We start from the raw sequence: 16,624 nt of genomic DNA on the forward strand, positions 1-16,624 counted from the left end.
AAAGAGACAGTGTCTGACCTCATTTATGTAAGCATGAATCCAGAACACCTCTTAAAACAACCTACAACATTTTTCTGCACTTAGCCAGACGCTTCAACTCTGATCTCGGTGCTTAGATTTTTGTTTATTAAGACACCTCACTCTGTTTTTCTGCTTTTCCTTAATATTGACCAGACTGTAATGGAAGAAGGAACTGCCCATGCTGGAGGTATTTATTCCTTTACTGCTCTAGTCAATCACTTCTCCCTAATGAAATCAAATAGGAACACCAAGGCATAACAGAACAACGGACCACAGGAATGAACTGATACCAGCTAATCCATAGTCAAGGGAAGCTTGCAGGAAAAATTGCGCTGCCTTCAGAATGCGTTTGCTAAAACTCCTGTGACAGACATAGATAGCCGTACTAAAATCCAAGTTACCTTCATAAAACCGGATCTTGTCCCTTAGGATCACCATGCCTTTTGTGAGCAGCTGATTCTGAAAATAAAAATAGACTACCTTTACTCAATTCTATACTTCCCTCTAGCCATCATATTTCACATTTTGTTCTTTCTTAACTTTTGACAGTAGCAGAGGTTTCATTTTAATGATCAATCACTGAAGGACTTATCCTGCCTTATGTCCAACTTGCTTAAATCACTTGGGACACTTTCCAAACGATGCTGTAATCACGTACTGTTTTCAGGATGCAGCACCTACTCTGCGCAGTGCAAAGTGCTTCTCAGACTTCAAATGGTGACCCACACAGCCTGTACTCTGTCTTCGAGAAGAATACTGCCTCAATAGACAGTGCGTACTTATAACTAAATGTCTTTCCTAGGAACCATACTACAATGAAATTAATTGGTTTACTCAGGAACTTTAAGTGATAAGTGAATGTCTGAAGTCCACTGGAAGACAAGAATGTCATACAAAAATACACTGACTACACAAGTCTATTTCATAAGCTAGGGTTTCACTATCCAACTACATGTATATAAAATCCAAATCTCATTATCCCATAAATGACAGAACATAGAGAATTCAATGAAAATCTCTGAATGGTTTCAAGGGGCTCCAGATCAGCATTTAGAGTTGAAGATTTTGCTCAGTAACATTTAAAAATATATTCTGATCTTAAATGAAAGAAAACACATGCCTACCTGTAAATATTCAGTGAAAAAGGATCCCAGTTCTGTTTTCAATAATTGCCTGTATCAAAAAGAATAAGAAAAGGATCTCTGTAATCAACAAATTGTAATAGATGTGCTAAAAGGGGAAGTTACTAATAGCAAAATATTTTCATATGAGCACACAGCCTGTCAATAATGCCTAATTAAAAATAAAACAAACGGGGCCAACAATACTAAGACTCTCAACCAGCATTTCTATGTGGTGAAAAATACCTGCTGTGCTTCTAAATGGTTCATTGCATGAATACATATGAAAAGAAACAGAGATTTGACAAAGAGGATGCATTCCATCCTACATCTAACTCTTAAAAATGCTCGAGCTGTTCTCCTTCTGTGCCAGGGTTTGACTAGTGTCTGGCATGGCAAATGTGTGAAAAGTCTTGGCACTCTGTGTCTATCAGTGTGGCTGAGCCAACAAACAGGCATGTGATTTGGCTGAGGTGTGTTCACAGCCAAATCATCTCTGTTCTGTGTAACTCTCAAAAAAGAGCCCTGACAAATCATTTTAGGGAGAAACCTTAGACAGGTTTATACTCCGGGTTTTGTTTCAGGCATGAAACTTGGCCTGTTTTCATTGAAAGAGGCCATGATCTTACAAGTCAGGACCCACAACAGATGAAGTTTTGTGTGGTTTCAGTGAAAAAGCAGGTATAAATTCAATAGTTCAGCTCTGCATTTCATGATGCCTCTACACTAAAACCTACAAACTCATTTCACAGAGCAATTCAAACTCACATCCAAAAAAAATTTCCCATGAACAATCCTCAAATTCAGAGACTGCATTCATCCAGACCCATAAACCCAAGGTTTGTATCCAGACAAAAGTTACTACACTGCTTAAGAGCTGTATGTTGTTTAAGTCTCACATATCGCATGCTAGATGTTTAGTATTTCTTTGAACTCAGGTCACTATTTAAATGCATAAGTGAGAGCTCAGACCATATAAAAATCTTGCTCCAACTGGACTTTCTAAACTCTTGTCAATCTGGCCTTGACATCTTATGGAAACCTGTCCCTTTGTGATCACCTCAGGTACCATAAGAAATGAGGTAAAAAAATAACATATGTTTAAAAAAAAAAAAAACATCAAACACACACAACAAAAACAGATATTTCATGCTGACAGGTTTTGCTTAATTTTCTGCCCTCTCCTTAAGCTAGCGGCTCTTAGAAGTCTAGTCCTGGATTCCTCATAGTCTTTAAAGGTGATTTGCAAATACCTTCATTTTCTGTATCTTAGGTTCTACTGACAATTCTGGCATTTCGGGCAGGAAATACAAAATGATGTTCTACTTAACTAGCCCTCTGATAAAACAAAATCCCACCACATATTTCCATTTGTCAGCTCTGAATGAACCAAACAACCAGCTCGTATTTAATTATATACACTGGACTGAATCACACCAAGCAGCAGCATAGATACATTAGCATCTCTGTTTACAGGGTGGAAGAAGGACTTACAGCACAATTAATGCATCTTGATCTTTGAATCCCTAATAATACAGATGCTTCATGCTGCTTAATTAATTTCTAGTGAAATAGTGAGGCCCTCAGGCCACATCAGAGCACTGATGTATCATATTAATTTAAAAGAGTTCCACAACAAAACTGGATCCAAAACATTGCTTTTTTTTTTTTTTTTTTGGAATCCAGGTAAAAATCTGATTAAACCTAAAAGAGAACCCTGATCAAATAGAAGATCTAATTTTAAGTGCATCTGATTTTGCTGACAGTCATTTTGCAGCCTTATGACACTTGTATATCATTGATATTAGGTCTTTATTGCCTGTTTAATGACTTCATAAACTACTATGACAGTAAAAATGTACATAAAATACACTAAAATAGCTCCTGTCTTTTTTTGTATCTTCCTGTTGCTGCTGCTTCGGTTTGTTTTGAAATTAGCTCTTGAAATGTTAATCAGAATGGAAAGTCTAACACAGCATATACTACCTGATTTTAACTTTAATAGCTATTAGATTATGAAGCAAAAGGACAGACGTGATTTTACTGAGCTTGAACTCTTGCTACAAAAGAGGAAATGCCAGTAAAATGTGTTTTGTTTGCATCAAACCAGTATCCTGAAACTCAGAAACAAAAAAGGCAACTATAAATATGTATTAGCCTTAATACAGGACATCCTGCTTCCTCTGTTTCCCCTACCTTCTTTTTCTTCCTTGACTTACAAGTGGTGTAAATAAATACTTCAAAATGACATGGTGCATGAAATAAAAAAGGAAAACACACAGTCATCCCCAATATATATTCACACACATACACTAAGAGAAGTACTAAGCAGGACATATATACATAGAGATTTTTATTTTCTAACCTTTGAATTAATTCCCTATTAAATTACCTAGTGAGGGTTCACAAGAAGTAACGTACAGAACATACGCTGATGAGACTGCATTTTCCACAGTGTTTTTTCTGGTATTTGGAGTTTGGAGTATGAAGTATCTTCGTTAGCTTTAGCAGTTATTCAGATATTACAGTTATTTCACAGAATCACAGAATCATCTAGGTTGGAAGAGACCTCCAAGATCACCTAGTTCAACCTCTGACCTAACACTAACAAGCCCTCCACTAAACCATATCACTAAGCTCTACATCTAAATGTCTTTTAAAGACCTCCAGGGATGGTGACTCAACCACTTACCTGGGCAGCCTATTCCAAGGCCTAACAACCCTTTCAGTAAAGTTCTTCCTAATATCCAACCTAAACCTCCCCTGGCACAACTTTAGCCCATTGCCCCTCGTCCTGTCACCAGGCACGTGGAAGAATAGACCAATCCCCACCTCGCTACAGCCTCCTTTAAGGTACGTATAGAGAGCGATAAGGTCGCCCCTGAGCCTCCTCTTCTCCAGGCTGAACAATCCCAGCTCCCTTAGCCGCTCCTCGTAAGACTTGTTCTCCAGACCCCTCACCAGTTTCTGAAAGAGACTGAAATCACATGCCAATTCTTCTGGTAACAGGGCTCCTGAGCTGTACATAACTCCATATTCAAAGCCACTTCCTAATGCCAGAGCAAGTACGCAAGAATGGTGTCAAAAGGCATTGGTGTAAATGAGTAAAGTAAATGGCAGAGCAGAAGTAAATGGTACAGATTTGCATCCATTGACATTTTCTTAAATGATCAGTGCATAAATAATCAGCATACAAAGCCTCTAGATGCATATTCAGAGGAGAAAGCCATATGTGACTATGTTTGCCCATGTGTGTGCCCTACAGTTGTTGAATGTATGTGCCATTTCTGAAGCAAAATAAAGGTGTGCAAACATCGCAGGTATAAAGTAATCGTTCAAATATTAACATTTCGCTTGTGAGTCAACTTGGACATCCAAGGTTTAATTACGAAAGTATCCACAAGTCTGCTCTAATTAAAGTGCTAAAACAAAGTAACTTCTTTTACCATTCTGTAAATGTCGAAAAAAGTTATTGATACTAGCCATTTACCTGAACACTTCCATATGCAAATTCTGCATTCAATGGCTATTTGTTCCTTTTTATTTCTGTACTTGTAGGGAGAGTGCATCTAGAACAATCTTAAGGCAAATATAGACTTGTCCCAGTTCTAACGTCATATTTATGAATCAGATATTTTTGCATTAAATAATAATATTAACCCAAAGAAAGTATTTTGAATGAAATATCAATAGTAGTAACCCAGATATTTTTGGTATGTGTGAAATCAGTAATTTCTTAGTTATGGTTTGAGCTGAATTTATGCGAGGAGAAAGGACTTCAGTTGCAAGTAGTCAGGAGGCCCCACAAAGTTAATGACTGTGGTCAGCAGTAAAATAAAGCACACAGCAGGAGTGCAGCTTTTGGAAGGAGGCCATGGCTGGACGTGTGCACAAACAGGCTGAAAAAATACCGCTGCCATGCTTTCCTCTAGAGACAGAGCTTTCTGCCCTCTTAGCCCATTTGCAGTTTTCTCTTTTTTTTTTTTTTTTTTTTTTTGTATGAATGAACTGCACACCGAGAAGCTTCACAAAAAGTCCAAGTAGTCACTGAAAGGAAGGATGGATTTTGGCAATTACTTAGAAGGATGTTCAGGCCAAGTAGGAGGTAGGAGGGAACAACCTCTAGACTGGGGTTCCTTTGAGTCACCCCTTCTCCTGCTCTTCCCTCCCAAACCACAAGGGCAGATTTATACATTTCCTGGACCTGAAACCCCCATGGGCCAGGCTTTGCTGTGCTCACAAGAACAAATAACAAATTGCAAGGACACAGCAACGAGAACCAGCCTCAAAAGCCATGCTGCATCCCACCACATGCTCACTCACACCGTGAGTTATGCTGCTGATGCCTTATTTATGACAGCAGCTTGGTCTAGATTTCACAATATTTTGTCCATCCGCTCAGGTGTGAGCCGCCAGGCATTATTCACTCCAAAGCAAAGTAAAACCAAATGATCAGTGGAGATGACAATACAGAAGCATTACTTTTACACCAACAAGAAGAAATGGGCCTACCATGAGGCAGCAAAACCCATCAAAAAATGGGGGGAAAAAAAACCAACAACAAGAAACAGTTTGTAGGTAGCTTGCCTGTTCTGCTGCTTCAGATGTTGCAATAAATTCAATGCAGCTATATTAGCAAGCATCGTCATTGTGCATTGCTTACACCCAGGTGAATGAAAGCAAAATCTGGACACAATTCACCAAACATCTATCTAACTTCTGTTTATTGGTCCATACAAGATTGTACTTCTCTCTGTCACATCAGCATATAATTTCATTTTCTGTTCCTCACCAGCAGACAACCATCCTGAGGCAAGTGCATTGGTCCAGGAAATCTCAGCCCAGAACTACCATTCTTTGTCATTCAGATAAAGCTAGAGAATCCTAACTGCACTTACAGTAATAATGATCAACCACTACTCCAATAACTAACTCAAAATGATTGATGTATCATGCTAACTGACAGACATCCTAGAAAAGCTATTCTTTGTATGTCATTTTCTCCCCAGAGATATAAGAAATAACTGGAGAGTAAATTTATTTTAATTTCAAAAAGACAGAGAGGGAAAGAGAGAGAGATCACTGGCCAAATGTAATTTGTCTAGACTTCTCTGAAGATATTCCCACAATTAATGGAACCAGACTGGACCAGCATTTTCTGGATATTCTGTGGATGTTGTCACTCTCTGGTGCCCTGATAGAGCAGGAATAAGTATTAAGGGAAGGGGAATTGCTGAGGATTTATCTGAAGACAGCCAGGGAATACAATAAGCTGTCTGTCTTTTATAAATGCAGCTTGTTTTCCATCATCTATTCTTGAAAGCACTGGGACAAGTTTCTAAAAGGAGCTCTGCTACCTTGCCCCTGTCAGTGAGACAGGGTACAGTAAGTAATAATCAATACTACAACAAGTAATAGTAACCTGATATGTGGATTTACAGCACTTACGTCTTGGTAAACTTGTCTTTGTAACTAAAACTTAAGTGACTCAAATGATACAATTTTCACCTTTATTTTTCTTTAAAAAAATCCTGTTATATACCTCACTAGTCTATATTTAGTCTGTTGCAAACAGTATCAGCACAGCATGAGAAAGAAATAGGAACCTTAAACTACATTACTCAGGACATTGCGCTAACAAGACAGCTTTATAACATCTAGAGCATATTTAGTCTGCATGGAGAACCTAGACGTAAAGGACTACCAGGCATGATGTCTTTCCTTGCCCTGTCATAATGAGTGCTTGGAAGCTTTACAACCTCCACGCACGCAAGGGAAGCAGCTCAGAGATAGGCTTAGCACCAATGCAAAGGACAGCATAATTGTAGTGGTACAGAGCTGCATTACCACAGGTTCAGGACAGGGTCCACCTTTTCCTTTCTCTAGTTTCAACCCAGCACATCAAGAAAGACTGTGAAATAATCCGCCCTCCCCATAACCCAATCTCTCTTCTGTAGATGAAGGAACCCATCTCACTCTACTGAGCAAAGTGTCGACACAGCAGCAACATCTATTCACCAAGCCCCAACTGACTGTACTGGTTGAAACCACTACTGGGACCCCCCCCCCCCCTCCCCAATATTGCTGTAGAAGGTTTCAAGTGCATGTGCTAGCACACTGTACTGTGCGTGCCAGCTAATAACACCTCCTGGAGAGCCGAGTCTCTTACCTGACTCCTTCATTGAGGTTGTAAAGTTCATGGTCCGGGAGACCCTTACGCTGGAACACGGCAATTACTCCATTGTGGATACTGAAAGAGGACAGGAGGAGTCATTATCACTAGATCACATTTTAGAAGAGTATCAATTCCACAGTAAGGCAAATACATATTCCCAGACACTGCAGAACATTTCTGAAAGTAACAAATGATTGCTGGTGCTCAGTCTCAGATGCCTTAAAGGGAATTGTTCTCTAGAAAATAGATGACATTGTTGAAAATATTTTTTTTATATATATTTTTTCCAACTTCAAAAGTTATACCTCTGAAATCAGTAATTTCAGAAAAATTAGGTTCATATATTTTAGGTAATTAAGTATAATTTTTAGTACATTAGTATATTAAGTATATTTTTGTCTCTGTGAGCTCACCACAGAGACAATCAACACCTTCACTGCGAGATCTGTGATGATCTTTCTGGCATTGTTGGCATCTGTTTGTCTGAGTTATGGTTACCTGATTTCTTTATCAGCAAATCAGCATTTGTCAAGTCTGGACACTGTACCTGAACTTTAATCCACAAATAATATACCCCTTTACTAGAACAGGGTTACTGGAATCTCAAAAATGGTTAGTTCTTTGAAAAAATATAAAAGACAGAAACACTAGACAATTATGAATTTCAAGCAATTTAATCACTCTCTTATTCATTTTCAAAAATGAAGCAATAAATAGAAAAGGGCTATAATTTACAGCATTATTAGCTACAAAGACTGCTTCCTATTACCTTTTATTTATTTCTCAAAAATGTATGATGTTGCTTCAGCTAAAGAAAAATCAAGGCTGCACTGAAAGAACACAAGTCTACAGTTTCTAAGGCAGACAGCCTTACGAAGCAATGTGCTAGGCACAGGCCAACCATCTGTCCTACAGAAATGCTCCCTTTTCATTTTCAATGCTATTTGTAACTGTTCTGTAAGCCGATGTTGCTTAGTGGTGGGTGATTTCTCCTGCAATCAGCCACAACTGAAGACAGGATTGAGGGCAACAAAGTCCTATAGCTCAACAGAAAGTCACGTACCCAACACCATCTATCCATGGGGCGGATGTCCACCAGCTTCACAAATTCTAATGGCAAAAACCTGCAAAGTGTTGTATGTTTTACAGGGCAACCCACATGCTTGGAGGGGGGGGATGTTTGCTAATCCCATGAATTTTACAAAACCACACCACAAAGGGTTACTGAAATGAGTAAGTGCTTCAAGATGAAGCTCTGAAACTCCTGAAACACACATGACACGATTAACGTGATGACACATCAGCCTAAACTGAGGTTAGGTCTGAGGACAAAGGTAAAGAAATGCCAACAAAAGGTGAGACCAAATCTGTTCTAGCATTAGCAGAAGGGAGGTAGAAGTCTCCTTCCTTTCTCCAACCCAATGCTATCTTTTACAGCTTCTCAGCAGATTTCATCTTGGATTCCAAAGGAAAAGGAGACTCATACAGTCTTTCTGTCCGTCAGCTAACTCTCACTCCCCCACTCTTGGAGCAGCTTGGCAATTTCTACCACATTTAACCATGGAGCTTAAGTCCTCAAACACTACAGTCTTCCAGGTTTCAGCTAGGGAAGAAGGACCATCTTCCAGTGACTCCGCCAAGAACATACTGAAGGGTAAGTTCAGCCTTTACTTGACAGGGAAGGACACAGATGCTTTACCTTCCTGATGCTAGCACAGAGGAAAGCAGCCTTTATCAACTCTGCTGCTTATAGTACTGCCACGTGGTTTCTAATACAATTGTTTTATTGAAATAACCATCATGCTCCCTGACAGTAATTTTAAGTTACTCCATTTCTGTCTGCCTCAGTTAGCCTATGTGTGAAATAAAGATGACAATCACTGAAGGGTTTTTTAAGATATAGTTAAGAAATGTATAATAAAAGCAAGAAGTAGTAGTGTGATTATCAATAGCAATATTACATGCCGTCACTGTGGTTAATGGACAGCTTCTTCACATTTTCACTGTTTTTTCTTCTTTCCTCACAATCCTGCTGACCACAAAAGGAAAATACAGATTTTGGGGTGTGGCTCTTCCTACTCAATTTTGCACCTGAGAAAAGGGGATGACGCCTTAGGGCTTACTCAGAAAAAATACAGGGAGAAGTCTTCTCGCTCCGCACCATCCACCTCCTCGTGCAGCTCTCATTCTGCATTCACCTCCCAGCCTGTACTCAGCAGGAGCGAGCAATAGCAGCAACCAGGGGTGCTCAGGAAGCACGTCTGGGGGCCACAAACTTGAATCTCACCCCTAGGATGTCCAATGAAAAGATCTTCCCGCAATCAAAAGCTACACTGTACACATCCTTCATGAGCTTTGGTTTTACCCACGACTCTGCAACAGTATTTTTTGGAACTTTGCAGCTGACCTTCCCCTGCCCATGCTGTGCTGGAATCTGATGCAGTGGAGCAACAACCAGCTTCTGAGCCCTGGAAGGAAAGCAGGACCAGATTTGCCTGGAGGCACCAGGATTTGGGGTTGGCCTGTCTTGTGAAGAAGAGCTAAAGGTGAGTTCATAAGGTCTCTCCTTCCTGCTGGAGGAGAACTCAGTAGGCCTTCCAGATGGATTCAACAGCATCCTGCAAGTCCAAGAGATCACTGCAGCACCACAGCAAGGCTTGATATTTGCCCACTTAGAGGGGGATGTGGAGGGTGCGTGGAGATTGCAGGCACTCATGTTAAACCTTCTCGGGTCCACAATTAGACAACCCCTTGTAAGGCTTGCTGGGAGCAGAGGAGGGGGCTGGCAGGTAAAACTATGCTATTCGCTGACAGATTAGAACTGCAGACCCAACAATACTGAACAGCAAAGAGAAGCACTGCCAGAAAAGCTCATCTGCATCCATCTGTAGAAAAACAAAATTAAAAGTGGCAGGTGAAGGATATGACCCACTGTGGAGAAATGCACAAGCACATCAAAATAGGAATCCTTATCCTCTTCTCTCTTCTGCTCTTTGACAAGGTGTTAAGCACTCTCCTGCACATGGTGGTCCTACTTTCCCTCATGTACTTACATGCACAGACACACACTGATCGTCTAACCCAGCTTATTTTGGCTGGCTTAAACAGCCACATTTCTTTTTGGTTATTTGAAAATCGGCAGCTAAATGTCTCTGGTATATAGTGAAGCGACTTGGGTATTTTAACATTATGAGTCATACGCGAAGTACGATTAATGTAGTGAATAAAACAAGCAGTTTTTATACGCTCTTCTGATTGGGAAATGAACTTTGCCATGTTCCCCACCATCCTTCTGCAGAGAATAATGACTAAATCTTTCCTAGAAGCCAGTGTGCTCTCTCGCTTTCTCTCTGGCACTCCTTTCTAAACGAGGGGGAGGTTTTCTCTTTCCAGATTAGCAGGTCCACTATTACTCCTCAAAGAAATAACGCAGAGCAGGATTTTTTTTACTGAGAACTACAGGGGACAGGCTACAAGCATCTAAGTTATTGCCTGTGTAGTAGAACTGCTCCTACCTAAAACATCCTAGTGGTGATCTTTTCATCTGCCTGGGACCTTCCTTGTAGTGAGGGAAGGCTGCCTTGTCCACAAAACAAGTCTTGGCCCTGCTGCATTGACCACCTGCCCTTCCTTCCCATGTCAGACAGCAGTGCTTTCGTGCACGGATGAATGTCCTAGCCTGCAGGCAGTGTGGGCATGCCACTGTGATCTCAACACTTGCTTGGGAGGCAACAAAGAGGAGTCAGAATAAAAGGTATGCTATCAGTGGTGTAAGTTGGTGTCAGTATAATAACAAGCTAGCTTCAATCCTCTTAGTAAACTTAAGCTAATGAAAAGAAACAAAAACCCAAACAACCCTTGCTTAAATCAAAGTAATGCTATGGTTTCTCTAATGAGTGATTGTTTAAAAGGGTTTAGTTGGAACACTACAACCTTTTGGTGCAAAGAAAGTCTGAGGTGCTGCTTACACACAAAAGTCATGCAAGATGCTTGAGGAGGGTGGATCACTTGTGACTGCAACCAGCATCCACTGAGGCTTAAGTCATGATGTATGTAATTAAACTTACATTTTAATAGTTAAGCTAAATTGGAAATGCTTTGTAAACTCCCTTCTGTAACTCTTTTACAACACGCAAGTTAATAGTGGGTGCACTCACGCGCTGATATGAACACCTTCCCCGCAGTTACTGTGCGTATGTGTGCTCAACATCATGCACAAGAATAAAGCAGAAGAGAGAAGACAAAAAAAAAAAAGAGTCCAAAAGAGACTAAAAAAAAGTCTCTTCAAGTCTCTTCCCAGACTGCCTATATTCAGTACTGAATAAGGTTGCAATCTCCAGTCAAGACCAGACACCATACAATTTTATGTCCAGGGTTATGAATGTTTCTGGTATGCTGTATTGTACCAAGAGACACATTTTCCACATAAATGCCAATGTGATCTCCTACTCCTGCAGCACCACACTTTCTCCTGTTTAAGGAAATGACCAATTTCTTAAGGACCCCCATCAGTATCTTCTGGTGGAGAAGGGGACTAGGAAGCTCTGTGCACCCGAGCAGTGCACATTTGAAACAAAATGCACTACTCATAGAATCATAAAGGTTGGAAAAGACCTCCAATGGCACTTCTTGAAAGCACAGAATCAATGCATATGCCAGCTCCTCAACTGGTACGTGTCCGTGCACTAAGACACATTGTGTGGGCACCTTTTCATACAAATGTATGTCATGGGCCATTCTTGGTCTAAAGACGATGGCTGGTATCCACAAGAAGAAAACATTTTGAGAAACTAGCAGAGGAACAGGAGGAAGCCCAGGAGGAGGCACAGGCATGGGTATTCAGGGAAGAGAGATGAATACCCAAAGTAGGCTGAGTCTAGGACTGGAAATCCAGATCAGGAAACTGCTGAGACCAGTTTCAAGTAGAAAATGAAAGTCTACAAAAACTTCAGAACTTTGCAGAGTTGTGTCAATTCTGCCAGTGTTTCAATCTTGAAGTGAGAGAAGAAAAAAAAAGGACCAAAAATATTTTGATAAGGGCTTTTTTTTTTTTTCCCCTGTAGAATTAAGACAGAACAGCAGGTGGCTCCAGCAATATATTGCACTTTATCTATCCCTTGGTTGCCACAGATCGCAGCTGACGGCCAAAACAGAACTAACGATAGTTGAGCAAGTTCTCACAGCAGCAAAAATCAACCCAGCAGACTAAGAAATTTCGGCTTGTTGCAGAGACTACTCATTCTGGGTTTGCCCAGTTCTCCAGAGAAGGTGGCAGGTCCAGAGCTCTGGTTCTGTTTGACGCTCACTGTTGACACTCCCAACCAGCATAATAGCATGAGTGCCAAGACCAGGAGGGTGTGGTTTATTATTCTGATTTTTACCTGATAGAAAGCCACTGCCTGTATAGCTCGATATCACCAATGCATACATTTTGCTTGAGTCACTAGCTGACCACCAGACACCAGTGCCTTTTGTGAGTGGGAGGCTGGCTCCCTCCAGCCCTTAAATACCACCCTTGTTCTTCCACTGATGCTCCTAAGAAGGAAAAACTATAGTGATCAAAGCACTGTTTTCTGCTGGGTCAGAAACGGTTTGTCTGCAGGGCTGAGGACCAACTGCAAAACTGGGCCGGACCAGGTCACAGTCCCCCCAGTTCAGTATTGCATGGCAAAGCAGGTGTGGCCCAAGCCTTTACTTGTGCACAGCAGGTAGGTAATTTTTGTTCTCTAAAGCAGTCACTATGTTTGTATGCAAGCAGCATGTGTGAAAATACCGCTGCATTTTTTATTCAATGTTTGTAAATTCTCCTTTTTTAAATGCTCCAGGTGAAGTTGGTGAGACAAAAAAACCAACAATACTGCATGAATAATCACTCTCTGCTAGTAATGGAGAGTTAAAGGGCAATGTTTTTAAAAGGGACTAAATAACAGGGCTCAACTTCCTTTGGACAGCATCTGGAATAGCTAATTCACAGTAACTAACTTGATAAACCCCCTTGAGGACACCCTTGCTCCAGAATAAACACCCATTTTTCTGAATTAGCTTAATCCAACCTGGGAAATCCTACTTTCAGAACAGCTTCAGTCCAACTGGACTTCCACAGGCTTTGTCCCTTCCAAAAATAAGATTGCAGCTGCTAGTTCACTTATGTTTTGAAAATTTCTACCCAAGGTAAAGCAATCTGCAAAGACTGATAGGCTGCAATTACGCACTAGATCGTTTAACTGAATAGGTTAATAAGCTGGTCTGCAAATTTTCTCTTCAAAAAGTTTTGGAGACATTAGTTCATTAACTTCACCAGCTATATACACTATTTTTAGTTATGAAGAAGTTGAGACAGACAGGTGAAGGCACTTCCCTGAGGTGCTACCAATAGTTAATATTTCTACAGAGTGTAAGACTACAGACATTTTGGCTTCCAATCATACCTGCCTTCAAACAAGTATAGATATATCTGGAGGGCTACAGGGAGCAGTAATTCTCTCCCCACATATCACTTTCTGTTACTGTAATCAAGGCTAAGCATACTGCACGGCACAGTGGTGGCTTGGCGAAGTGGGAAGTCCCCTGTTCCCCTTCCCCACCCCACAGCTTGTCTCTGGCTGCCCCCCGTGCACACAGGGAGGAGAATGCTCCCAAGAGGTCTCCATCTGAAGGTTCACGAAAAAAGAAGCTTGTCCTCCTCACACAGGCAGGCATATTTCAAAATATTTCTAAATAAACACTAAATATTGGAAGAAAGAAAATTTCCCAGTAGAAGCAGTAGATAAATATGCTGGTCTGGATCTTTTTCTCCACTACAAAAGCCTCACTGTGATCTGAGAAAAGCATTCACATTTAATTAGGAAATGAAATATGTTTACTGTGACTGTCATATTACAGCAAGTTATAGTGCATATTACAAGCCTCTAAAATTACCCCAAAACCATTAAACTCCTTCTGATTCTGCATGTCTCCTTGGCTTTACTGCTGGTCTCACTACTGTAACAGGCATCTCATCTTTGAGTTCTTCGCATTTTCATCACTACCTCATACTCCTTCAAGGTTTCTGTCAATATTCCCCGTTTTCATGCAGCAAAGAGGACAGAAGTGCCTTTCACTAGAGCCACAGCAGAGCTCAGGCAGCACCAGCCCTTATTAGGCAGTATGCGCTAGCTCAGTCAGAATGAAAGCCTCTCGATGGATTTTATTTGCCGAGAGGGGCCACCCCCGGGCAGCAAGCTCAGGATTACAAACCCCATGTTTTTCAGTCCAATTGGTTTAGTCAGCATTGAGCATTCATTTTTTGCCTGAAGCAGGAGGGGCGGGGTGGAAGGAACTGAAGACAACGCTAGTGAAAAAAATCTAAGCTATTTTAATCCAATGCAAATTCTGTGAGCTGTAATGAAACTGTATTGTTTCACTATGTTGCTGAGGGTTGCTAGTTAACACACAACCGGTGAGCTGCTTAACTGATCTTTTGGGGTTCATGGGAAAGCAAACTCGGAAGAGGCAGTGATATAAAGTCTGATTTGCATAGTAGTAAACAGCAGGTCAGCACCGACCTCCCTTTGATCTAGCAATGTCAAGAAGTTTTACAGCTCTTTAGCTGGGAGGTGAAGGAAAAATATCAGGGAGGAAGAAACCATCCTCGCTAGCAACGAGCACTACATGTCTCCTGCAAACCCAGCCCAGTCATTAGGTTCCCTGGGTCTCTGAAAGCAACAGGCATCCTCTGCGGTGAACAGTCTCCGGCCAGAGACTGCTCTGTGCAAAGCAGAGGTGGTGAAGGGGACAGCACCGGGCAGCCAGGCTGCGACGACACAACATCTGATTGCAGAAGAGGAGCTGCATCTGTCCTTGGCAGAGACAGCCCACATTGACGTTGCAGATATCTGTGGAAGATCTTACCAGCACAGCTCCACCAGCTTGGTCATGTTTCCATGCCTAGCCAACATCCCTGCTCCACCTCAAAGGGCTGACCTTCAGCACCACATCATCAGTCTCACATGGGGCAGGGCCTGCCAGGGGATTGCACTCTCCCACTCCCCACATCAGTTTTGGTGTACTGGGTTGAAAGCCTCTTTCAAAAGCAGATACGTGCACCCCACGCCCAGGCACAGCTGCTAACATTAAGCAAGAAACCGGCAGCATATTTAAATACAGCACAGCCAGGCTTGGTGAGAGGGAAGAGCTCTTCTGGTGTGTCTCAACTTCCTTGATCAGCGAGATCTCATGCTCAGTACTGCACAGAATCAAACAGCACAGGCAATTCATTCACATGGAAGGACAAATATTTCCACAAGCCAATGCATGGCATGCTGGCTCTTTGTTGGGGCGTTTTAATTTTGCAGAGGAAAAAGCATCCTTCCACAGCCCAATATTTTCAAACCCCACACGAGATTTCAGTGAGTCAGGGGCTCAGTCTGAGGAACACCAGCTCTGTCCAGGCCAGGCCCTGTTACACATGCCATGCACGCAGGCGACACAGTGAAGCTACCATGGACAACTTCCTAACATGACTAATCCCGCATCATTTCAGCCATGACTTTCCTGAGGATAAGCTCCAATTCCTCAGCCTGCAGAATACCTGAGCTACAGACCAAGGCAGGCTACCAGCCTGGGTTTGTAGCTACCAGCGACACGACTGCTCGCGGGCACCTGTTCCAGTAACAGCTGCAATGTGGCAGCTCTTTGGCCATTTTGATGTAACAAATACAAGTCCAGCTCGCTGACTGACCGCCGCTGTTGTCCAGTGCTATGGCTGTCCTGCCCAAATTAGAGCTAACAAACTCTCCTTTTGCCCTGTCTCACTTAGTAAAACCCTTCGGTTTGGATTTCTTAGCAAATACGGGTGAGAAAAAGAACATTTCCCACTTCCAAGGAGGACTTCTTCCAGCTGGTCCCTCAGCCCACCCCACTCTCCGCTCCAACATGCCTCCACAGCGTGCTTCCCACCAGACCTGGCAATGTTCATCCCTGTCAGCACACCACCATGAACAAGCTTTGAGGATCCTATTCAGGCACCTCGGTTTACACCAAGCAGCAGCTTCCCTCCCTGCTGACTCCTGTGGGGCTACAGAGCAAGCAAAGCCCTAGCTGGCATGAGCCAAGGTGGCCGAATCCTGCCCTAAATGTCACTGTCATCCAGACAGTGGGAGCATCTCTGGGACATTTAAATAGCACCATTTTCTGAGCAGAAATGTTGTCTCTTTCATGACTGGCACGGTTTCACTGCTTATTGTGCTGCTAGTGGTAAGCAACTAATTCATAATACAGATATGAATACACAAATAATGGGTGAGAGGGAAGGAAGATGTGCTATTTT

At 41.9% G+C, this 16,624-nt stretch overlaps 1 protein-coding gene across 9 annotated transcripts in view; it reads right to left on the reverse strand.

Annotated features, from left to right (window-relative positions):
- Positions 1-16,624, reverse strand: part of PRR5 (proline rich 5) — an 88,361-nt gene that overhangs the window by 33,884 nt on the left and 37,853 nt on the right. For all 9 annotated transcript variants that reach the window (XM_048046862.2, XM_048046863.2, XM_067000125.1 and 6 more), the window contains 3 exons: positions 7,312-7,392; positions 1,146-1,194; positions 423-480 (listed from right to left, as the gene is read on the reverse strand). In XM_048046862.2, the coding sequence (XP_047902819.2) occupies positions 423-480; positions 1,146-1,194; positions 7,312-7,392 (188 nt within the window). The remainder of the gene's footprint in view (positions 1-422; positions 481-1,145; positions 1,195-7,311; positions 7,393-16,624) is intronic.

The sequence above is a fragment of the Anser cygnoides genome, chromosome 1 (assembly GCF_040182565.1).
Source record: "Anser cygnoides isolate HZ-2024a breed goose chromosome 1, Taihu_goose_T2T_genome, whole genome shotgun sequence".
Classification (NCBI taxonomy): Eukaryota; Metazoa; Chordata; class Aves; order Anseriformes; family Anatidae; genus Anser; species Anser cygnoides.